This window comes from Cornus florida, unplaced genomic scaffold, assembly GCF_030987335.1.
Source record: "Cornus florida cultivar Cherokee Brave unplaced genomic scaffold, ASM3098733v1 CherokeeBrave_3.0.0_Hap2_Chr02, whole genome shotgun sequence".
NCBI lineage: Eukaryota > Viridiplantae > Streptophyta > Magnoliopsida > Cornales > Cornaceae > Cornus > Cornus florida.
In genome coordinates this window covers 68,691,070-68,715,800 of record NW_026775572.1, presented here as the reverse complement: position 1 = coordinate 68,715,800, position 24,731 = coordinate 68,691,070, and the positions used below count along the sequence as shown (strand labels likewise).

The 24,731-nt window shown below is 36.8% G+C and overlaps 1 protein-coding gene, 2 long non-coding RNA genes and 1 pseudogene across 11 annotated transcripts in view; 2 read left to right on the top strand and 2 right to left on the bottom strand.

Moving 5' to 3' along the window:
* The window catches only part of LOC132295255 (uncharacterized), a 41,020-nt gene extending 37,180 nt beyond the window's left edge, over window positions 1–3,840 (top strand). For both annotated transcript variants that reach the window (XR_009478396.1, XR_009478397.1), the window contains one exon: window positions 3,773–3,840. This is a non-coding gene — a long non-coding RNA (uncharacterized LOC132295255). The remainder of the gene's footprint in view (window positions 1–3,772) is intronic.
* Window positions 46–5,518, bottom strand: LOC132295254 (receptor-like protein kinase FERONIA; annotated as a pseudogene).
* A 2,530-nt stretch (window positions 5,519–8,048) lies between these two features.
* Window positions 8,049–17,802, top strand: LOC132295252 (uncharacterized). 5 transcript variants are annotated; one of them, XR_009478391.1, is made up of 5 exons: window positions 8,049–8,997; window positions 9,154–9,595; window positions 10,574–10,690; window positions 13,280–13,391; window positions 13,578–14,163. It is a non-coding gene; the product is annotated as an uncharacterized LOC132295252 (long non-coding RNA). The 5 variants fall into 5 exon arrangements; XR_009478392.1 differs by adding an exon at window positions 17,679–17,802 and having other exon boundaries at window positions 8,055–9,595; window positions 13,578–13,829; XR_009478393.1 differs by having other exon boundaries at window positions 8,061–9,595; window positions 13,648–14,163.
* On the bottom strand, window positions 14,415–19,582 carry LOC132295250 (receptor-like protein kinase FERONIA). Of its 4 annotated transcripts, none has more exons than XM_059793435.1 (5): window positions 16,359–19,581; window positions 15,658–15,793; window positions 15,399–15,541; window positions 15,169–15,277; window positions 14,415–15,016 (listed from the first exon to the last, which is right to left on the bottom strand). In XM_059793435.1, exons 1-5 carry the CDS (start codon window positions 18,996–18,998, stop codon window positions 14,691–14,693), a joined length of 3,354 nt encoding a protein of 1,117 aa, XP_059649418.1. In that variant the 5' UTR covers window positions 18,999–19,581; the 3' UTR covers window positions 14,415–14,690. The 4 variants fall into 4 exon arrangements, 3 of the variants coding, with proteins under 3 accessions (XP_059649418.1, XP_059649417.1, XP_059649419.1); XM_059793434.1 differs by having other exon boundaries at window positions 15,169–15,292; window positions 16,359–19,579; XR_009478388.1 differs by having other exon boundaries at window positions 14,880–15,016; window positions 15,169–15,270; window positions 16,359–19,582.
* Window positions 19,583–24,731: the final 5,149 nt, after the last annotated feature.

Below are 24,731 nucleotides of genomic sequence, written 5' to 3'. Positions count from 1 at the left end.
AATAGGGAAAATAACAAACAATTATTCTTCATGCTATCTGAACTTTCACCTGAAAGATGAGTAAATGCAATTCAACCCAACAAAGCCTTATCCAAAATAATATTTAGATCAATTTTGTCAATATAAGTTGACACAAAAAAGAATTATGGAAAGAAAATTAAAACAACGAAAAATAACTATCTGTCAGGGTTGCTCAGATGGAAGGGTCTCAGGATTAATCCTACCTTGAAGTCAAGTCCAACTCTTGATTTAAGCAAAATAAGGACCTTCATCATTACCACAACCATTAGGACTTCTAATTGTCACTACAAATAAATTCCCCCAAGCATAAAGAACGATGTCTCAACAAATTACAGAAATAACAAAAGTTTTAGTGCTAAAAGTTTCAAATGCTTAACACAAATCACCACTACAACAACAAAATTCATTACATATATCGAGGCATCGAATAATAGAGGAAATAGGGGACTTGATGAATGTAAGAAACAACCAACAAAAGCATCAATTCAAAGAGCTCTTCATAGGAAGTGTAGTATCAAAGTCATCACTCTAGTGGTGATCAATGTTGCTAGGCTCATTTTCATTAATTGCTTCAATCAGTTCTAGATTCTCCACAACTTCTTTCATTGATGGCCTTTTTTGGGGGACAGAATGAAGACATCTTAGAGCAAGTTGAGCCATTTGTGTAGCAACTCTGGAAGGATATTTCCCTTCAAACCGGGAGTCCATTACGCCCTTCAACTTCCTTCTGTTACATAATCGTGGTTTGATCCAGTGAACCAGATTATGTTGCTCAGTTGGACGATTTCTGTCAACTACCCGCAAGCCTGTTAGCATTTCAACCAATACAACGCCAAAACCATACACGTCGCTCTTTACATATAGACGTCCTGTTACATAAGCATTCCAGGCCCCGAGCTGCTCCCACTAAAATCTTAAGCCGTATGCCCCATGGAAGTGACTGAGCAGCGGGTCCCCCTGCACTAGTCAAAGCAATTGGTGTAGAGTGAACCGATTAAATGAATTCAACTGACTTGTAGAAGAAAAGTGTGTTAATATTCACTAGCACATTTGCATTAATTCACACACAGTGTTGTTAAAGGTGCGCCTAGGCTCAAGGCATCGGTCTAGTGCCTGTTGTCATCCTAGGCTCATTGATTTTTACTAGGCCCGTGCCTCGGTTGTGCCTCGTCCTATTTGTTAGGTGCGCCTCATTGTTTTTCTTTTTAAAAAAATTGATTATTCTATTTCTTAAGCCAAAAGGGGTACTTTTGGCAATTTAATAAACTAATAAGAAAGCCTAGCTTATGAGCGAAGGAACTTTTGTTCAAAAGAATAAACAAATAAGAAAGCCCAAGAGTCAAACGTGTCAACCGAATATAGAAAGAGTGAGATTGAGACTAACGACGAGGCCCTAGTTGCAGACATGAACAATGAAGCTATGTCAGTTCTTTCTTCTTCTCTCTTCTCCTCTACTTCTCTCTGTTCTCTTCTCTCTCTGTCTTCTTCTTATTTTTTTTTTTTTAATTTTTTTTTCTTGCGTCTTTGTTTTTTCTCCTTTTTCTTCACACATTCTCTCTCTTCATCTATTTCTTTTGTTTTTGGCTCTTTTTTTTTGGGCTCTGTTTTTTTTTTCCCTCCTTTTTATGTTAACAGTTTTTTAGGTTTTGTTAATAGATTTATTTCTTTTTTTGCTCTGTTTTTCCATTCAAAAGAACGAATTATGTTTTGCCTTTCAAGAAAACAAATTTTTGCTCTGATTTATGCTTTTTGAATGCTTATGTAGTTGATGGATTTACTTTTTTATATTTGATATTAATTTTTAGAATTTTGATACGACTTATGAGATATGAATGTTTCTATGGTAGTTTAAAATTTCAATTGTGGGCCTCACTTCACTCAGGCGCGCATGCGCTTCGCATTGCGCCTAGGCTCCAAAGCACCTCTAGCGCCTTGAGCCTTTAATAACACTGTTCACACACACACAGTCTTACTTCTAAAAAGGTGGTAGTCCAAGCTACCCTTTTGTATGAATTCATAGACAAGGAGCAGCTTTTCACCCTCCCAACAGTAGCCCAGCAACTTAACAAGGTTAGGATGAGAATGCCTTCCTAGGAAATTCACCTCACACTGCAGAAATAAATGAAAAAACAAATACGAATATTAGAAAACTGTTTATTGATCAACAAACTATTCATTTAGTTGGAAATGCACAAATATAGAAAGTTTAGGCATACATTTTTTTTTTTTTTTTGAAAGGCAAAAGGTATAGATTTTAGCTACAGCAGACTTGTAAAATTTAGGCATACATGAAAAGAATAAATAATTAAATTCTAGTCTATGATTCTGAGATTGAATACATGACAAGTACTCCGTATAAAGCTATGAAAGGCAAATTAAAAGCACCCAAGATCAAATAAGTAAAATGACAGACTAAGTACAGTTGAACTACCTTCCACTCTTCAAATCCTTGCATACTACCAGAACTCAACTTCTTGACAGCAATGAACATTCCACTCCTGTTCTTAGATGTCGCCCTCTCATCAAGCCAACCCTTGTAAACTTTTCCGAAACATCCTTCTCCCAACATTGTATCAGCTCCGAAATTTCTAGTTGCGGCTTTCAATTCAGCAAATGTGAAGATTCTCAAATTGTGTGTGGGCAAGATCTGCCCAGTTGGATATAACTCATCCCCACCACTTGCCGCTGAGAATGAATACTCCAGGCCAGCCACCACTTCAGCCATTGTAAGCCGTTCATTTGGATTATTGTGCAAGCATTTGGTGGCAATTTCGGCAAACACCTTCAAACAAGGTGGCGATATTTGCTCCCTCACGCTGGGATCAACTATTCAATCAAGTGTTCCCTCTTTGATGCAATGTTTGGCCCATAGTGCTAGACTATGTTGCTCCTCTTCAAGTCTTACATCAACCGCCGGCCTCCCACAAAGCACTTCAAACAATACCACACCAAAGGCGTACACGTTGGATTTCTTTGTCAGCCTACAAGTGAAGAAATATTCTGGATCAAAGTACCCAAAGGTACCTTTAATGGCAGTGCTAATGTGGGTTTGTGACTGGCCTGCATTGTCCATTTTAGACAACCCAAAGTCAGAAATCTTAGCTACCCAATTTTTATCCAACAGTATGTTTGAGCATTTCACGTCGCGGTGTATGCCTCCATGATGGGCGTCCCTACTGGTATGAAGGTAGGCCAATCCACGTGCGGCACCAATGCAGATGATGAGCCGTTGTTCCCAAGAGAGAGGAGAATTGACATCACCCTTTCTTCTAGTTTGGTAGAGATGATCAGCAAGAGTCCCATTGTCCATATATTCATAGACTAGGAGCATCTCCTGGGAGTCTTCATAGTAGCCTATCAAAGAGACGAGATGATAGTGCCGGATTGTCGAAAGGGTCTCAATCTCCATCCAGAACTCAACAGACCCTTGTTTACACTCCGATTTGAACTGCTTTATGGCAACAGTCTTGGTTCCATTATCGATAAGCCCTTTGTACACATTACCAAATCCGCCTTTCCCTATGATGAATTCATCACCAAAGTTATTGGTCGCTAACTGGATCTCTGCAAACGAGAAACGTCTGCACACTCCCTCCTTTGACAGTGTTGATGATGATATGTTCTTTTCTCCAGAGTTTGATCCCCAAGTATTTAATTGGTAAACTATGATATTCAAGAGAGTGAGTATTAGTATCACACCTGTCGTAATTACATTGTGGCTTCCAAAAGCTAAAACCAATTTTCCATGCAGGGTCCATGATGTGGGAGAATGTGCTGTTGGCACGGGGTTGGGACCGGCAAGAATGTTGTTCGGGTTGGCCAACTTAAATATTTCTATACCGTTTAGGATTGGATCAGCATCTGAGTCATGCTGGGGCTGCAAAGCCACAATGAGATTATGCTTGCCCTCGAATTTGTTTCCTTCTATTTTCACCACATAGTCCCTGTATTGTGCAACCCCATACCCACCACTCCACTTCACTACATCTGCATTAGTCTCAGCAATCTGATTGTTTATGAAGATAGAAAACTCCCTTGGGCTGCCGTTCTCAGTGGTCGTGGATTCAAGCTCACAGAAATGGAGCCTAACCAGGTACCTGAATCCCAGATCCACTGGTAATTTCGATGTTAAATTATGCATCTGATCTGCTACTTTGTTTTGACCCATTGACCAAGATGTTCTGTATACTTTCATTGGTGCAGTGTAGGTGGGTATGTTAGCATACTTGATCACAGCCTTTGTGGTTCTGGTAACTGATAATACACCTGATTGTAACAAGTAATTCTTGTCCTCGGACCACACACGGTACATATCCAAATCTTCTTCGACTGACAAAATGGATCTCCCTCCAACATTTAAGAGGTAAACCATCTCTAGTGCAGTGCTGTTATCAATATAGTATCGAAACTTGTTGCCAACGACACGAGCACCCAAATCATCATCGGGAGAGTAATAAAGACCAGTGGGCATGGAGACGACCTCAATTCCATTGATAAAAGCATAAACATCATCATCAGTTGCACTACTTGTAGACGGAGAGAATGTTATGCTAAAAACTTGATTTTGTTCAATGTTGACGCAAAATTCTTTAGCAAAATATTTTACGCCCAGAGCATCAGCAGCAAGGGAAGCGCTGAAGTTGTGAAGAAGGGTGTAAGGACCAGCTTTAACAGTGAAAAGTGCTTTTGATCTATCGAAGCCATGGTATGAAGCTGGAAGAAAGTGCAGGCGAATGAATTTCTGACCCGGTCTTAATTGAAATGTGTAAGTGAATTGAGAACGAGAGATCCTAGCAGTCATGTAAGGAACAAGGTCAACGAAAAGTGATTGGTGGATGGTTTTTGAGCTCGTTGATTTGCCTTTGAGTACTTGTGATGAAGTAAATTTAGAATTGGTGAACTCTCCAATCCATTCCCGGCCATCAAAAGCAAATGAGTTTCCAGTAGAGCCGCAGTTCAGGGCGAAATCATCCAAGGGGCGATAAGGGGAAATAGAGTTACTGCTGACTATAAATCTAAGATGGTACTGGAAGAAGAGGTAGATGGTGGTAATGGTTGCAAGTAGAGGAAGCTTCATTTTTTTTCTTTTTTTTTTTGGGAATCTGGACAGAAGCAAAGAGGATGAGCAAAAACTAAAATCTGCCAAACAAAAAAGAGCTTGTAGATATTGATAATGATTCCAAGCAGAGGAAGCTTCATTTTTTTAATTTTTTAATTTTTTTTTTGGGAATCCGGACAGAAACAAGAGGATGAGCGAAAACTAATCGATGGGAAAGAGATAAGGCCATCGGCAAACAGTTTTGTTAGGATTTGCATTAGTGTGGGGCTGACAATTAGGTGGCTTCACATAAAAAAAGCTTGCAATTGCAACAGCCAAAATTAGTCGTCCCATTTCATTTTCTTTTCTTTCTTTTTCTCCTCTGGAGTGGTTGATCCATACATTTTCTTTTCTTTCTTTTTCTCTTCTGGAGTGGTTGATCCATAAATATATTGTTAAAATTGCTATTACCATATTATACAAATACAATAGTCAAATATTGCAGCCAATTACATCAGCTTAATTGCTCATGCGGGTGGCAAAAATTTGTGCATACCCAACCATACACGTTAGCATCTCAGTAAGGTCCACATGAAGGATGTGCTAAAAACCTTTTAAGCTAAGATATGCTTTTATTAGTAAATTTTTTAAATACAGATGAATGAAGAAGAGAGCATTAGAATTGTTCGTTTTTGTTGTTTTCCTCTTCATTAATCAGTAAGTGCAAACATATTGACCAATGGAGTTGTGGCTCGGCCTCTTTTACCCTGTGACAGCGATAGCCTGAATTAATTAATTTACGCAGGGGATAGAATCTCTGTTTAATAATTGGGTTCATAATCGAAGCAAGAAAAAGGCTTATTTGAATTAAATTGGTAGTATGAAAGAATATAAATAGATTATATCGACCTGGTCTCTTTTCTTCTCTCAATTTTCTACCTTCTCCTATTTTTTTTTTTTTAATCCCACCCAATCTAAGCAGAGAAGAGAGTGATGGAAGAGAACACAGAGAGAGAGAGAGAGAGATACACACGGTGTAGAAACGCGCGGGTTATTCCTAATGTGGAGCAAAAATAATGTGACAAGTGTCCCTAAAATAGAAAATAAAAAAATATATATATAAAAAATTGAATGCTTGCCAAGTCAACCCAAAAGGATGCAAATCAACTCTTAATTTAACTCTCCCTCTCTCAAACTACTTCGCTAAAACCCTAATCTATTAATACCAGAAGTTTTAACTTTAATTTATGTTTCATGGTTTAATGTGTAATCCTTATGTATACGTATCAATTGTTTTTATCTAAAGTACACCAAATTATATAAAATCTGATTGACATAGTTTGATAGATGACTTGTTGATTGCAGGATAGATTGTTATTACTTATTTCTTGTCTTCTTTTTCTTTTGGCGGAAAACAAATACCTATGTATTATTACATTTATAGTTTTTCTTTGTATTTATCATCCAAAACTTTGTTTGTATCTTATAATATTATTTTATTTAAGAATTTTAGCTTTTTTATTTTTATTTTTTACTAGATCCCCTTCTGATTCACTCCCTGAACAAAAAGAGAAACCAAAGTAGCCTGAGAGAAAGGGGGACAGAGAGTTAGATTTGGATCATATTGGGTTTAATCTGGATAATCTCTCAAATCTTTTAATTTTTATTATTTTATATTATAGGGACATGCGTTCCACTAATTTTGCGCTATATCAGGGGTAAGCATGAATTTTTTATTCACCGGTGAGTAGGCAAGTATTGTCCTTGAAAATATAGGAATTTATACCGGCTATAATAAATAGTATGAGGGCTTCTTGTACTTTATCTTTTTTTGTCTTAAAATCTCAGTGAATGGTTGTATATGCTTAGACTGATTTCTTCTTTTATCTCATTGAATGGTCATACATGCTTAGATTGATTTATTCATTCTTAGATAATAGTGTGAATATATTGATTTATTTCTAAATAGAATTTGACTATGTTGATGAATGCATGCCAAAATGTAAAAATAAATAAATAAATAAAAGTGCCCTCCACTTCTTTATCTCTAGCACTATTAACCAATCAAATGTATTCGGTCAAAAAATTTTGCCTAACGCTTTGGCCCAAATATTATTACTCTTTCACAGCGAAAAATGATTTTAAGGCCAATCAGTTAGGTAGAATTCTGTTAGGCGCTGAATGTTATACATTTAAACTCCTTTTCTTGCATGTTTTATTCTCTTAATAGTAGTTTATTTATGATTTTACATTGTTTTATTATTTTTACTTATTTCATGGCTTTAATTGTAAAATATAATTATACTTAGAAAATTGTCCAAAAAAGTCATAAGTTGATGAGAATGGAAAGAAGAAGAAAAGGAAAATTCCTTCTCCAAAAGGAAACTTTCGCCAAAGTTGGTAACTTGAATCCGTATTTGTAATCTAGTTGTATCTCTCTTATCAAGTGTCAAAATAGCTATATTGTTGCGAAGGTAAAAATAAAGGTAATTAAAAAAAAAAAAAAATTGATATTTGAGTTGTCCCTTACTTTGGAAGAAAAACAATTTAATAGCTAATTAAAGAATATTATTTATATTTTAATTACTAATCAAAATGGATTCGAGGTTTTATGAGTTTAATAACTCTCTCCAAAATTAAATGAAGGATTTTTTTTTTTTTTCAAAACTAGGACCATTTGTCATGACAAATTTTACCGCTTAATTTCTCAGGCTATTTTAAAATTGGGCAAACTATAATATACTCCTTTGAGATTTGATTTAATTGTAACTAAATTTGAGGTTTGTTATTTTTTTGCAAAGACATCCCTCTATCAGATTTTATGTAAAATTTACTTATTTACCCTAGCTTCCTATTATACACTTGAAATGATTTTTATCTTAAAAATAACAAATGACCCTTTTACCCAAAAGAATATTCTTCTTTCTTTTCTTTTTATTTATTTTTTTTCAATATTCCCTTAATCTTCTCTGTTACTCTGCACTATCACGGTTGCCACCAAGCACAACCATTGAAGCAGATGGAGCATCGCGAGTTCACATCGGAGACAATCACCATCCTCCGACCACACCTCCACCTCTCACCACCAACCAAGAACACCACCATTGTTGATCAATTCTGAACTAATACCACCATCACCGATCCATCTTAACCCAACACCACCACCATCATCGATCCATTGTCCATGACGCTCAGGGAAATGGAACTTGACTCATAAACGCTCTCCTGAAATTCACTGGACGATGTTGTTCTCATACTCGATTCCATCGCCAAAAAATAGCAGTGATTGGAAATTCCAATTCACCAAATTTTGAGACGCAAAACCAGCTTGTGATTTTCTATAATTGGTGCCTAACAAGTCACTCCCTCTGCAATTTGTCACTTCAAACACACTTGGATTCAATCCAAGACCCTAATTGGTCCAACCCAATCGAATCAAACCCTAAACTCGTATGCAACATAGACGACGACAACGATGCCGAATAAATCAACTTTGAAGTCTCCTTCCAATCCACCTTCCTATCACTAAACACAATTCGAGCATCTCTAAATGCCGGCAAAAACTTATCCTTCGCAAATTTCTCTTTGGAAGCCTGGACACAGATCGCCATTTCACGCTCTTCGCATTTTTTTTTTTTTAGGTAAAAACGCTCTTCGCATTTGGCTCTATCCGTAAAGTCCATTTTCGATCTACCCAATACAGTTTTCCACCACGGGCTTACACTTGCTCGATGCGCTGATGGCGCAGCCGATTCCGGCACCGACCTCGCATTGTGTGGTGATATGGGATTCGCAAGCTTTGTATGCGGAGAACCAAGATTGGGCGTTCTTGAATGCCAGGACGAAAATTCCGGTAGATGGGTCGTCCGGTAAACCGGCGGCGAGAGGTCCTCGGAGAAGAGGGACTGGAGAGTCGAAGTTAACGATGGTCGATGAAGGTGAATAGTCGTTGAGATCAGTTGGTTGAGTATCCATATTTTAGGGTTTTAGAGAGCTTGGATTCTCTCGTCATTGTGTGGTTCATATTGTCGTTCAGTTATTAAAAGTGTGCAAAATTCATTATTTGATTTGGATTTTACGTATCGATTTAGCAGAGAAGTGACGGCGGCAGTGAAGCGGTGAAGGTGCGCTGGAGAGAGAGAGAATGGTCTGTGGTGTGGTTTAAGGGTAGTTTGGTCCACTCAACATGAATTTTATGGTCAATTGTTTACCTTACAAGAGTAACAACGTCTTTCTACATTGTTAATGATAAATTTTTTAATAAAAAATATTATTTTTTGTATGGATGGAGGTCATCGCAAAATGAAGAAAATCTCAGGAGTCACATTATAATAAAATGACAAATTTCAGATTTAGTTACAATTAGTTTAAATTTCGGAAAAGTCATTGCAGTTTATCCTTTAAAATTTCGCACCAGTACCACAAAAAGAAAAGAAAAGAGAACACTCTAGCCCTAATTCCAGCCAAACGTCTACTATGTCTGCAATTCACGGTCATTTCTCTCACCCCGCCGACCTACGATCGTCGTCACCACCGGTAAGAGCCTCATCTTTTCTATTTCTCATGGTTTTCGCTCTTTCTCACGGACAAGGCAGTATTACAGTTCACAGAAATTCAAATTTGCAATCATTAACCTAATCTTTGAATTTTTTTTACTGTGACATAAACTAGCACAAAGCATATTAGCAAAACCCTGAAAGCATGATTTAGGTCCTATTTTTGATATAGAGTGGAAGTTTAGGTTGTCTCCCTTTTTGGGCTTGACCTAGTAATAAAATTCTTCTATCCCTTTTTATTTTATTTTTCCTCTTTAAGACTTTAATATATAACATCACTCAAAATATCACAACTAGAAGGTTTTACTTGCAACTATGTTACCTATTGTAGGAAAGGCCATAGTCAAATAGACTTTAGACTGCATAAATACTCTATATAGTTTAGCTCTAGTTGAATTCTGAGTGCAGATTTTAGGACATGCTTGTGGTAAATTGCTGGAGACAATTTTTTATTTTATTTTTTTTTTATTATTATTTTTTATCTGTATTATCGTACACTGCTGGTATAATATAAAGCATTGCTATATAGTGGTATTCCTTAGTTAATGGGCCATTGTTTGTTTGAATGGAGTCCTTATACCCTTTTGCAGCACTAAATTTTTTTGGCAAATTTTAAAGGTGAACAGATTCTCTGAGTATTGGATGAAAATGGGTTCCAAATTTGCTTTTGGTTTTTGTTCCTCACGTTTTTGAATTAAGTTCTTCTATTAGTTCTTTTTCTTTTTTTTTTTCTTTTTTTTTGCTTGTTTGTTCATATACATCTCTTATTCTTTTTTTGCCTTTTTGTTTTTCATGTTTTATTTTATTTTTTTATTTATTTTTATTTTAGCAAAACACATATGGTATAATTATGGAAGTGAAAATATAGGACTATAACAAAAAACAGAATTACAAGCATGTTTTCCTCTCTTTTTGTGGACTAACTATACTTCGAATATGTTCATTTTTTTTTGGCTAGCTTTGGCAAGACCGCAAGTATGTTATACACTACATTTAGCTTTAAGAAGCTAAGGGAGGAATAGTTGCATGGCCTGCCAAGTTTGTTAGAAGAACTTAGTCGTACTTGTTTTCAGAGGTAATTGTTTAATATTATATATGTGAATTTATATGTTTATGAATGATATAAATATAATTTTTACGTGTTTATGCATGTCTTATTTGGAAGCTGCAATTTTCAATGCTGTTAGATTTAGACTACTTAGGCTGGATAGAGTTTAAACTTGCCCCTTCTAATATTTGGCTCAAGGTTGTATGGAATATCCATGATTATGATCTTGGCTGAAATTCTGATGTTTTGAAATTGATGCTTTATGTTTGTTTGCATTTAGAAAATATGCCTGCTGGTGGAAGAATAGTGTTGTCTTGCATTTTTGTTTCTGTTGGAATATTGTTTCCTGCTGGTTGTTATTTTCTATAGCCCAGTTTGTCTTTGTCCTTTAAATAGCCCAGTTGCAATCATAGTTTCTGCTGCTTGGTTTTACATTGTTGCCCTCTTAGTTTTTGTTGCCTGCCTCGCTTTGCTTGCCTTCCATTTTCTCTCAACTTCTTCCTTCCCCTTTTTTCACACCTTAGCCTTTTTGCTCTACTTGATCCTTTAGATGATCATACCTAATAAATTGTATATGGCACATCTTGTAAATAAGAGATAGGTGGAGGAAAATAATGTCTACATTCAAATTGTGCGACATATAGTTGACCCAAATTCTTAAATGGTAGGAGAAATATTTCTAAATGGATGATTAAGCTCAATCTAGGACTGACTTTAATGGATGATTATGCTCAACATAGGGTCAACATTGTTGACAATGAACTCGCATTTATAAAGGATAGAATATAATGAGAATTTTTATGCTTGATTGGCTACAATGCTTATTTTCCCATTCTTTCAACCCAAAACCTAAAATTCTAATGTACTCTAATTGCAATCCTTTAGAGCGTGAAAGTACATGCATAGTAAATAGTGTGTGATGTGAAAAATATCCTCAACGTTACAAGATGTGGAATACCCCTTGTCTCTAGTTGAACACTTCACTATGCATGTACATTAGCTTAAAGAAGACGAAAAACCTTGTGTCTCCAATTTCAAAAGAATGCTAAAAGATCTTCTATTTGGTTATTAGTTTGTCTTCTTTATTGCATATTCTTATCATAAGGCAAAAGAGAAAAGACATGAATTTTATTTAAATATTAATGTCTTTTCATTTGATTTTGTTATGCTGTATGCATGCTGCACAAATTCCGTCTCCCTTCATTCCCTTGCCTTTTTTTTTTTTCTTTCCATAATTAATTCCCTTGCTTTTATTTTAGTATTGTTTTGTTGAGTGCTTTTATATCAGTTGGTTTGCAATAACTCTTTGAAATTTAATTTAGTGGGAATAGGAGTAGAAATTCTGTAAAGTAATTAAAGAAAGATTTGACAACTAAAAATTAACATAAAGCATCACTATCTTATTGCAAATGTACAACCAGCTAAATAAAATTGGGCTATCTAAAATAACATCTTCCATCTGGTTACACATCTGGTTTAGGTGATATTTCTTTTTTTTAATGCTTTAATGTAATTACTTTTTCTTAATTTTTTCATGTTATTTTATCCATTTATGTTACATTTGTTAGTTTTTCTTATTGTTAAATCATATTTTTTGCCTTAGAGCTTACAAGTAGTCGAAAAGTCATCAGCATACAATTTCCAAACAACCTCATTTAAAGACTAACAATTTCCCAAGTTATAAAAATTTATTTTCAAGACAGTGACTAAACTACCTAATCTTTGAAAAATACCAACTCTCTGCTGTGTTCATTAATTTAAGCCATTGCATCAATGCATTTTATCCACTTCAATAAAACTTTGTTCGTCTTTTTGTGATTTGTTTTCCTGTAAATATGTGATATTAATTGTTTTCTGTCTCCCTCTGAATTAAGGCCAGCAAAAATGGAGTTGAAAGAAGATAAACCATAGAATTAAACTCCCACTGAGGCTTTAGATGTCTTATACGAATATCTGCAAAGAATTTTATATTTGATTCTATTAAAACATCTTTACAAGTCTGTTTGCATAGAAGCTTCTAAATCTCTTATTTTCAACAGTACTCTTTAATATGTTTAATTGTTTAGTATTCAAGGCAGTTATAAGAATTATTTTTTATAATTTTATTTATTTAATTATTATTATAATAATTATTTTTATATACAAAAAAAACCAGGTATACTACTTTGAACATCAGGGCAAGCTTTTGACATTTGTTCTTTTGTTTTTTGGGTTGAACTATCAAATATTTCACTTTCTCAATTTTCCATCTTTAACTTAATCCTTGATCTACAGTGCTGTTAGTATGGATCTCTCCCTTAAGCATCATCATGTACTCACATTTATGTTATAGGTGCGTTATGTTCAGATTTTAGGATTGTCTTATACTTCTCACCGTCTCAATACAGATTATGATTCATATTGTTCTTACCAGAGCAAATATATCAGATAACCTAACAGTGTAAGATCACTCATAAACATATTTATTTTTGCAATGAAACTGAAAATAACTCACGCGGACATACATGCTGTTACCAAACTGTTTGCAGTTATGGTTTTAGTAAATCTGGACTTAATTGACTATGTTATTTGCGTCGGTAACTGTTTATCGTGCTTGTTTTGTTTTGTATTTTCCAGCTGAGAGCTTAGAGGAAAGTTGCAGTTGTATGATTGTCTCGATGTATCGACCGAAGTTTTCAACCTCAACTTACTTTCTAGCATTTGTCAAATATAATGTGATTCTCTTCTGGTCTGTATAAAAAATGTTTAGTGTTTCATCGTTGAACATTCTCATTATTTATTATGAATTTTCAGCAAGTAAAGTAAAGAATTATGAATCCTGTAGCAATGTTTTTCATTTTAGTGTATTGGTTTGTGCTGTTCTTTAAAGCTCTCATTGTGAAGTCCTCTAAATTTCAACTTCATCAATTTACAGCCTGTATCTTTCTGAGAACCAAAATTTGAATTGGAAATTGGGTTTACCTGAGCTGCTGGATAAACTTCAGGGACGGCGACCGTGGCCGGAAAAGATGAAGATGCACCTACATCAAGCATGGGTTTTGTATCAATGGGGGATAAATAGAGGGTGAGTCAACCGTGTACTGCAGTTTTGCTTCAGCTTCGGCAAAGAGATTTTTGTGACAGTAGGAGAGGTCTTCAACTAGCTCTTGGCTAACTCGGAGCATAGGTCAGAAATTGTTTTCCTCAGTTCTTTCCTCATCTCCTCTGCTCTTCCCAATTTTTCTTGAGCCCATTCAAGTTTTTCAGTTAGAGCATCTCCAATGTAAAATGCTATATTTCCATGCCAAATCGATATTTTGAGAGGTGCTACAGTGTCAAAATTCTACATTTTTGCAATTATGCTCCAGTCATTTCATTCAAAATGCTATTTTTTGACACTATTATCATTCCATGTTTTGAGAGCCCATTGGAGTGCCTTATTTTCATTCTAGCAACTTTTGACAATCTCAAGATATGAGAGGTCTTTTGAGAGAGCTCATTGGTGTGCCTATTTTCATCCACTTACTATATTTTCGATCAATTTGGTCAATATAAGTTAACACAAAAAAAGAATCATGGAAAGAAAATTAAAACAAAGAAAAATGACTATCTGTCAAGGTTGCTCAGATGGAAGAGTCTCAGGAATAATCCTACCTTGAAGTCAAGTCCAACTCTTGATTTAAGCAATATAAGGACCTTCATCATCACCACGACCATTAGGGCTCCTAATTGTCACTACAAATAAATTCCCCCAAGCATAAACAACAATGTCTCAACAAACTACAGAAATAACTAAAGTTTTAGTGCTAAAAGTTTCAAATGCTTAACACAAATCACCACTACAACAACAAAATTCATTACATATATGGAGGCATTGAATAATAGAGGAAATAGGGGGGTTAAATGTAAGAAACAACCAACAAAAACATCTATGCAAAGAGCTCTTCATAGGAAGTGTAGTACCAAAGTCATCACTCTAGTGGTGATCAGTGTTGCTAGGCTTGATTTTTATCTTACTCTTGGGAACGATGGTACGAAGGTTGCTAGGCTAGATCTTTGGTTTTTCATTAATTGCTTCAATCAGTTCTAGATTCTCCACAACTTCTTTCATTGATGGCCTTTCTTTGGGGTCACGATGAAGACATCTTAGAGCAAGTTGAGCCATTTGTGTAGCAGCTCTGGAAGGATATTTCCCTTCAAACCGGGAGTCCATTATGCCCTTCAACTTCCTTCTGTTACATAATCGTGGTTTAATCCAGTGAACCAGATTATGTTGCCCAGTTGGACGATTTCGGTCAACTACCCGCAAGCCTGTTAGCATTTCAACCAATACAACGCCAAAACTATACACGTCGCTCTTTACACACAGACGTCCTGTTACATAAGCATGATATCAGTAATATGACACCATTTATTTAGTTATGGCCAAGCTCAAGTGGCTTTAGATCATGCAAAGGGCAGAACTTCGATTCTGATCAACTTTAGCCTTAGAAAAGATGAAGCTCAAAAAGGTTCAGGGGGGTTACCTGTCGCAATATACTCAGGATCAGCATAGCCATTTGTGCCCATAACTCGTGTCGACACATGGGAATTACCCTCAGAGGGGCCTAATTTTGCCAGACCAAAGTCTGATATCTTGGCATTATAGGACTGCAGAAAAGGACCACAAATGAAAAAAATATGTTAGAATCAGTTTAGGGGTTCATAATCCTTTATATATCACGTGATATTAATCTGTTGATTGCACATAACTTACCGCATCAAGCAATATATTCGCTGTCTTGAAGTCCCTATAAATTACTTGTTTTCCTGCCGTGTGTAAGAATTCCAGGCCCCGAGCTGCTCCCACTAAAATCTTAAGCCGTATGCCCCATGGAAGTGACTGAACATCTGATCCCCCTGCACTAGTCAAAGCATTTGGTGTAGAGTGAACCAATTAAATGAATTCAACTGACTAGTATGTTAGCACATTTGCATTAATTCACACACACACACACACACACACACAGACTTACTTCTAAAAAGGTGGTTGTCCAAGTTACCCTTTTGCATGAATTCATAGACAAGGAGCAGCTCTTCACCCTCCCGACAGTATCCCAGCAACTTAATAAGGTTAGGATGAGAAAGCCTTCCTAGGAAATTCACTTCAGACTGCAGAAATAAACGAAAAAACAAATAAATGACAGCATTTAGAAGAACTTCTATAAATTCCACTTAGGAAATCTAGAAATATGAGGAATAGTTTCACTTCTCATACTACAATAATATTTTAAGAATGTGGACAATAGAGAAGAGCCAAATTAGAGAAACAAATTACTAGGTAAGAATATTATCTCACAAAAATAGAGATGACAAGAGGCATATCAATTCCTCAAACCCCACCCAACCCAACCCAATAAAGTTAAGTCCAAGGAAAATTTCGTATTTAATTAAATACTGTTTTAGGTGACCATTAGCAGTTTGTTGATTGAACAAAGCTTGTGGAACCATCAATTCACATTAGAAAACTGTTTCTTGATCAACCAACTATTCAATTACATGGAAATGCACAAATATAAAAAATTTAGGCATACATGAAAAGAAGAAATAATTAAATTCTAGTCTATGATTCTGAGATTGAATACATGACAAGTATTCCGTATTGAGCTATGAAAGGCAAATTAAAAGCACCCAAGATCAAATAAGTAAAATGACTGACTGAGTACAGTTGAACTACCTTCCACTCTACAAATCCTTGCATGCTATCAGATCTCAACTTCTTGACAGCAATGACCATTCCACTTCCGTTCTTAGATGTCGCCCTCTCATCAAGCCGACCCTTGTAAACTTTCCCGAAACATCCTTCTCCCAACACTGTATCAGCTCCGAAATTTCTAGTTGCGGCTTTCAATTCTGCAAATGTGAAGATTCTCAAATTGTGGGTGGGCAAGATCTGCCCAGTTGGATATACCTCATCCCCACCACTTGCCACTGAGAATGAATACTCCAGGCCAGCCACCACTCCAGCCATTGTAAGCCGTTCATTTGGATTATTGTGCAAGCATTTGGTGGCAATTTCGGCAAACACCTTCAAGCAAGAAGGCGATATTTGCTCCCTCACGCTGGGATCAACTATTCGATCAAGTGTTCCCTCTCTGATGCAATGTTTGGCCCATTGTGCTAGACTATGTTGCTCCTCTTCAAGTCTTACATCAACCGCCGGCCTCCCACAAAGCACTTCAAACAATACCACACCAAAGGCGTACACGTCGGATTTCTTTGTCAGCCTACAAGTGAAGAAATACTCTGGATCAAAGTACCCAAATGTACCTTTAACGGCAGTGCTAATGTGGGTTTGTGACTGACCTGCATTGTCCATTTTAGACAACCCAAAGTCAGAAATCTTAGCTTCCCAATTTTTATCCAACAGTATGTTTGAGCTTTTCACGTCGCGGTGTATGACTCCATGATGGGCGTCCCTACTGGTATGAAGGTAGGCCAATCCACGTGCGGCACCAATGCAGATGATGAGCCGTTGTTCCCAAGAGAGAGGAGAATTGACATCACCCTTTCTTCTAGCTTGGTAGAGATGATCAGCAAGACTCCCATTGTCCATATATTCATAGACTAGGAGCATCTCCTGGGAGTCTTCATAGTAGCCTATCAAAGAGACGAGATGATCGTGCCGGATTGTCGAAAGGGTCTCAATCTCCATCCAGAACTCAACAAACCCTTGTTTGGACTCCGATTTCAACCGCTTTATGGCAACAGTCTTGGTTCCATTATTGATAAGGCCTTTGTACACATTACCAAATCCGCCTTTCCCTATGATGAATTCATCACCAAAGTTATTGGTCGCTAACTGGATCTCTGCAAACGAGAAACGTCTGCACACTCCCTCCTTTGACAGTGTTGATGATGATAAGTTCTTTTCTCCAGAGTTTGATCCCCAAGTATTTAACTGGTAAACTATGATATTCAAGAGAGTGAGTATTAGTATCACACCTGTTGTAATTACATTGTGGCTTCCAAAAGCTAAAACGAATTTTCCATGCAGGGGTTGGGACCGGCAAGAATGTGCTGTTGGCGCGGGGTTGGGACCGGCAAGAATGTTGTCCGGGTTGGCCAACTTAAATGTTTCTATACCGTTTAGGATTGGATCAGCATCTGAGTCATGCTGGGGCTGCAAAGCTACAATGAGATTATGCTTGCCCTCGAATTTGTTTCCTTCTATTTTCACCACATAGTCCCTGTATAGTGCAACCCCGTACCCACCACTCCACTTCACTACATCTGCATTAGTCTCAGCAATCTGATTGTTTATGAAGATAGAAAACTCCCTTGGGCTGCCGCTCTCAGTGGTCGTGGATTCAAGCTCACAGAAATGGAGCCTAACCAGGTACCTGAATCCCAAATCCACAGGTAATTTCCATGTTAAATTATGCATCTGATCTGCTACTTTGTTTTGACCCATTGACCAAGATGTTCTGTATACTTTCATTGGTGCAGTGTAGGTGGGTATGTTAGCATACTTGATCACAGCCTTTGTGGTACTGGTAACTGATAATACACCTGATTGTAACAAGTAATTCTTGTCCTCGGACCACACACGGTACATGTCCAAATCTTCTTCGACTGACAAAATGGATCTTCCTCCAACATTTAAGCGGTAAACCATCTCTAGTGCAGTGCTGTTATCAATATAGTATCGAAACTTGTTGCCAACGACACGAGCACCCAAATCATCACCGGGAGAGTAATAAAGACCAGTGGGCATGGAGACGACCTCAATTCCATTGATAAAAGCATAAACATCATCATCAGTTGCACTACTTGTAGACGGAGAGAATGTTATGCTAAAAACTTGATTTTGTTCAATGTTGACGCAAAATTCTTTAGCAAAATATTTTACACCCAGAGCATCAGCAGCAAGGGAAGCGCTGAAGTTGTCAAGAAGGGTGTAAGGACCAGCTTTAACAGTGAAAAGGGCTTTTGATCTATCGAAGCCATGGTATGAAGCTGGAAGAAAGTGCAGGCGAATGAATTTCTGACCCGGTCTTAATTGAAATGTGTAAGTGAATTGAGAACGAGAGATCCTAGCAGTCATGTAGGGAACAAGGTCAACGAAAAGTGATTGGTGGATGGTTTTTGAGCTCGTTGATTTGCCTTTGAGTACTTGTGATGAAGTAAATTTAGAATTGGTGATATCTCCAATCCATTCCCGGCCATCAAAAGCAAATGAGTTGCCAGTAGAGCCGCAGTTCAGGGCGAAATCATCCAAGGGGCGATAAGGGGAAATAGAGTTACTGCTGACTATAAATCTAAGATGGTACTGGAAGAAGAGGTAGATGGTGGTAATGGTTGCAAGTATTTTCATTTTTTTTCTGTTTTTTTTTTTGGGAATCTGGACAGAAGCAAAGAGGATGTGCAAAAACTAATTGATCGGATAAGGCCATCGGAATGGCGCTAAAAGCCAGTCATATACAAATTCAATGGTCAAATATTACAGCCAACTACTGCTTTATTGCTGATGTGCGTGGCAAAAATTTGTGCATAGCCAACCTTACGAGGTAGCATCTTAATAGGGTCCACGCGGTAGCACCATCTTAATAGGGTCCACATGAAGGATGTGCTAAAAAAATTCCTTGCATAGTTGCATCTAAGGGCATTTTAGAATTTTTATTAAAAAATTTGGTCAAAATTGACTATCAGAAGACAATTTGCTCCAAATATTGAAAATATAGAAATTTATACAAACATAATAAAAAGAATGAGGGCTTCTTGTACTTTATCTGTTTTTTTGTCTTAAAATCTCAGTGAATGGTTGTATATGCTTAGACTGATTTCTTCATTCATCTCAGTGAATGGTCGTATATGCTTAGATTGATTTCTTCATTCTTAGATAATAGTGTGAATATACTGGTTTATTTCTGAATGGAATTTGACTATGTTGATGAAGTGGGGGTTTTTTTTTTTTTTTTTTTTCTTGTCTTTTTCAATTATCATTTATTTCATTCTCTTAATGTTGCATTTGGTATGCAGTAATGTGAGAATGGAATGGGAGTGAAATGATGATTCTCATTCTAACGTTTGATTACAAATATAAAATGTGTAAGAATTGAATGATAATTATTCTAATTATCCTCCTATTCTAACAAACTATATTGAATATTGGTTGTCGTCAAAGTCTAACAAACTATTAAATTTTTTAAACCTAGGTTAGGCTTCACATTGAAAAATTGAGTTGATCTGCTGTTTGTCTCATGCTATTCCTATCAATATAAAGAATATGAATTAGAAAATAAATATATTGAATATTATAAATGACAGCACAAATGAAAAATAAGTATTGAATAAGGTATTTGTGGAGTATTTTTAGCACAAGACAACCTCATTGTAAAAATAATTATCCAAATATAAGAGGAATCAGGTTAAATTTCAATTAAAAAATAAAACGTTTGAAAGTTGTTCAACTCCTAAAAGACGTGATAGGAGTTGTTCAAACGTATAATAATTTTGTATGTTCTCATAATCATTTGCTAGTGTTGGCAAATTTCAATCAAAACCAGCATGTTGAGTTGTAATTTTGATTTTGTCTTTATTTGAGAACTTTATGTTTTAAAGATGAAGTTCATCAAATTGAAGCGTCGTCGCCGTAAAACACACTCTAGGATCAGGTAAGTGAATTGACGAGAGAGCAGTTGGTGCTGGAAGCATACTATTTTTTTGATAATCGTGGGTGTCTGGGCCAACTTATACGCACCTCAACTTATCCCATGAGGCTCTGAAGTTAACGACTGGGTAAGCCTTCAGTGGCCTGCGGAGACTCGAACTGGTGACCATTGGGGAACAAACCCAAGGCCTGACTAGCTGAGCTACTCCGCAGGGTTATTAAAAGCATACTATTTTAAAGACTAAATTACACTAATCTCCCCTCTGGAAAGGATAAGCTGTCTTTTTTTATAGTTAATTTCTAATAAACATTTAAAAGGAGTAGATACACAACAATACGTATTTATTTTTTATGGTCGCTATTGCAATACATACAGAACAAAACAAAGGAACCAGTGACATCAGAGAGAAGAATTCAGATGAAATTGGGAGAGGGGTTGAATTAGGGGATTCAGTTCTTAATATCAAATCTTTGTTGAAGTTATAAACCTAAACCCTGTTTAGTCACTGCCGTCATAGAAGCAAGAGAGTAGGGAAAAAGACTCCATGAGATCAAAATTCTGAGTTTTGACAATATGACTTAACCCTAACCCCAGCACTAGCGTAACTGCTATATATATACACAAAACATAAGCTGATATATACTTCCAATTTGAGGGGTAAAAATTTTAGGAAAAGAGATTTGAAAAATGAAAGGGATCGATACCCGAAACCTGAGAAGATGCAGAACTCTCAACCACAATGGCAGCATTGCTTCTTTCTTATGGATCACAGTCCACCGATGGGTACATGATATACAAATTAGTTTTCCAACTTCTAACTATAGTGATCACTAGCATCACATTACAGAGAAAGCCATATAATGAAACTGACCCTGCAATCTCTTGCAAAAGGCACAACCTATACTTAATCCAACTAGGAAAGAAGGATGGTGGAACATTTAGGTTTAGTATCTACTATATATCCAAGTACGATTTCGAAGAGAACACTCATATGCTTAGTTAAATCAAGTTATATTTACAAGGTTCCCACTGTTTGGTTGCTGAGAAAATATGGAAAAGAAAATAAAATACAGCTTTACAGTCTCAATTATTACATTGAGACAAAACAAGAACACTCAACTTATAGCGTAATTAATTTGACAATTCAGCTTAGTTGACCTGAATCAACCTATTTGGCAGTATTATAATTTTTCTTTACGAAACACTACAGAATCTTCATTTTTTTTTCCTCGGCAACCAAATGAAGGTTAGGTATATGGATTCAGAGTGTGTGTACCTGGTATGTGAAATCTTCAAGAATGCCTTCTTTGCTGAGTGGTGATTGCAGTTTTCCTTTTCCTTTCTTTTTGTTTCTGGGGAAAAAAAACTAGAGTTGTTGATTTCTGTTTCGCTCTCTAGGATTCTCTGGGGTCCGCTCTTTTTGAAAGAGAGGGAAAGTGAGTTCCTGAAAATTATGGTGGAGAATGGCGTGAGGGAAGAGAGTGGGGGACTTCGCAGTAGTGAAAGAAATAGAAAATTTTTTTCTTAAAAAAACGAGTTGCCCTTTCTATTCTTTTGGGAGGCAATACTTATTTACACCATACTCACCGTGATTTGATTACCATCTACCATTTGGTAATTAAAATAAAATGTGTTTATTTATTATTGATCCACATTTACCGCGAGTATGGTGTAAATCTTCACTAGTAAGGACCTAAGTATTGTTCTTTTTTTGGTATACCAAAATAAAAATCTCATTTTAAAAGTTAATGTATTATTTTTTTTATTTTTAAGTGAATTATATAAAAAGCAAAAAAAATACCAAATCAAAATACAATTATAAAAAACTTTAAGTGAATTATATAAATTAAGGTTCTTGTTGATGCAAGATTTTGCGGCGACCCAAAACGACATCGTACCTGAAAGAGAAAGAGAAAGAGAAGGATGATTGGGAAGGCACCGATGTGATACCGGCCTAAGAGCCTCCAATGATCAAGTCAGTGCTAGATCAGGAGGATAGAAAGAAGGTGAAAGGATTTTCTTAGGGATTTATGTTGTACCTTTTCTGTTGACTTGAACCATATTGTTTATAAAGGTATCAAGTTGCATTAAAATGGGAAAGTTATACAATTTACTTTTCCAACACAGATGAGGAACCTCTCCTCATCTTTATCCAAGATGCTGGAACTTAACCATCTTTATAAACTTCGTATGACGGTCAAACTTCCTAGATGAAAATTCCTTATCAATTGCCCCTCATTCTCGTGTTTGCATGTCAAACTTAGAGAATGTAAATATTTATGTCTTCAATTCTTCTCCATCCTGAATTAACAAATACTATGAAGAAATATTTAGTGATGATATACTTTTTAAACCAGTTCAACCAGTACAATAGTTAATAAATATTTTGTTTGCTGAATAAATGCACATGGGCTCATGTGGCCCATCTGGTTAGAACCTCTTGCCCATATGGTTAGAACCTCTTACTAATATGCTAAGAGTCTAGGGTTCAAACCCTCCCCCTAGCACACGCTGCCATGTGGCTGAGTTAGAGGCTGCCACGTGGAAGCTCGTCAACCTAAGTGGTATGCTGCCACATGGTTACCCGAGAGGCTGCCACGTGACGGCTCGTCAACCAAAGTGGCATGCTGCTACGTGGCCGAGCTGGTGGAGGCTGCCATGTGGCAACTCCTCAACCCAAGTGAGAGGATGCCACGTGGCGAGGTGGCACGCTGCCATGATGCGAGGTCGAACTTGATGTGAGGTGGTTAGAGGAAAGCTGCCTAAAAGGCAGGAAGGACCTCAAACAGGTGGCATGCTGACATGTGGCGGTGCACTTCTTTAAGAGGTGGATGGTAACACATGATCAAGGTGTTCTCTCTCAAAGATAAGATTGGCGGTATGCCTATTACCACTTTAATACGGGGCATCGTCCCTTATAATACAAGGATGAGGATCACGGGATTCATTCAACCCAAACCTTTGTAATGCAAAGCACTTCAATGTCAATCCCTTATAATACGGGGACGATAATTATCGGATTTATTTAGCCCGGACCCTTATAGTACAGGGTATTTAATGTTAATCCCTTATAACACTAGGACTAGAATTACGGGAATCATTTAGCCTGGACCCCTATATCACGGAATACTTAATATTAATCCCTTATAATACGGAGACGAGAATTACAGGATTCATTCAGCCCCGACTCTTATAGTACATAACGCTTTAATGTTAAAACAAATTGAAATTAAAGACAAACACCATATCAAAAGTTTGTGTAACTAAAATGTACTTAATTAAGATTCGAACTATTATCTAGTTGTAAAGCCAATTAAATATGAAAAATAAAGCTAAAAAACGATACGAAACTAGCACTATGCAACATAAAACTAAAAGTAATGCTAATGTTGGACTTCAACTTCACTATTAGTACTTTATAAGGTGTTCTGCGCTCCAAAGGTGATCCAGCTGTCTCCTTCGCAGGGTTTCTAACCAGTTGGTTCCTAATTAAGAGAAAGCATTCCTCATGGGGTTTTTCATGCTAAGCTTGATTCTCCGCCACCAACAAATCCTCCTAAAATCACTCTTATTTCACGTTCTTCTCACGATCAATCATGTATCTGCGCAACTGTCCTCGGCAAATTAGGCTTTCTATCTGGTTCCTCAGGTCGAAGCACTCGTTTGTAGTATGACTATAATCTCTATGAAACATGCAGTACTTATCCCTCGCCTACCTTGTTGGATCTGATTTCAACTTGGCGGGCCACTTTAAAGTGAAATCATCTTAGATTTGTAGGAGGATTTGACTGATTTGAGTGTTCAAGAGAGTAAAGTTGGTGTAGCTATTATGCCCCCTGTGCCTATCGCTAGCATGTTTCTTAAACTTGGCGTCTCTCTCATCTTTGGAGTTGGCAGTCAGCCTCCTTTTGTCTCCTTTCTTATCATTGGCTTCCTTATTTTTTCGAGAATTCATGGCATCTTCAGCGTTCATATGTTTTTGTGCCTTAATCAATAGTTCTGCCATAGTACCTGGTGGATCCTTTGACAGAGAAAACAAGAATTTGGAAAGTTGTAGCCCTCCCATGAAGGCTGTAAGAGCCACCTTGTCACCCACTTCAACAACCTGCAACATCTCGGTATTAAACCTGCTAATTAAATCACGCAACATCTCCCTTTTCTCTTGTTAAACATTTAATATATAGGTAGGTGGTTTCCTATGTCTCCTTCCTAGAATAAAATGCCCAATAAACTTCTTACTGAGCTTATTAAAATCGTGGATAGATCCCAGTTTCAATTTATTAAACCAAACCCGAGTTGACTCTTTAAAGGTGGTAGAGAAGGCCCTGCACATAATCTCATTTGTAATAGCTTGTAAGTTCATGAGCGACTTAAAAGTTTCTAAGTGGTCAAGGGGGTCCCGAGTTCAGTTGAAACTCTTGAGATAAGGCATCTTA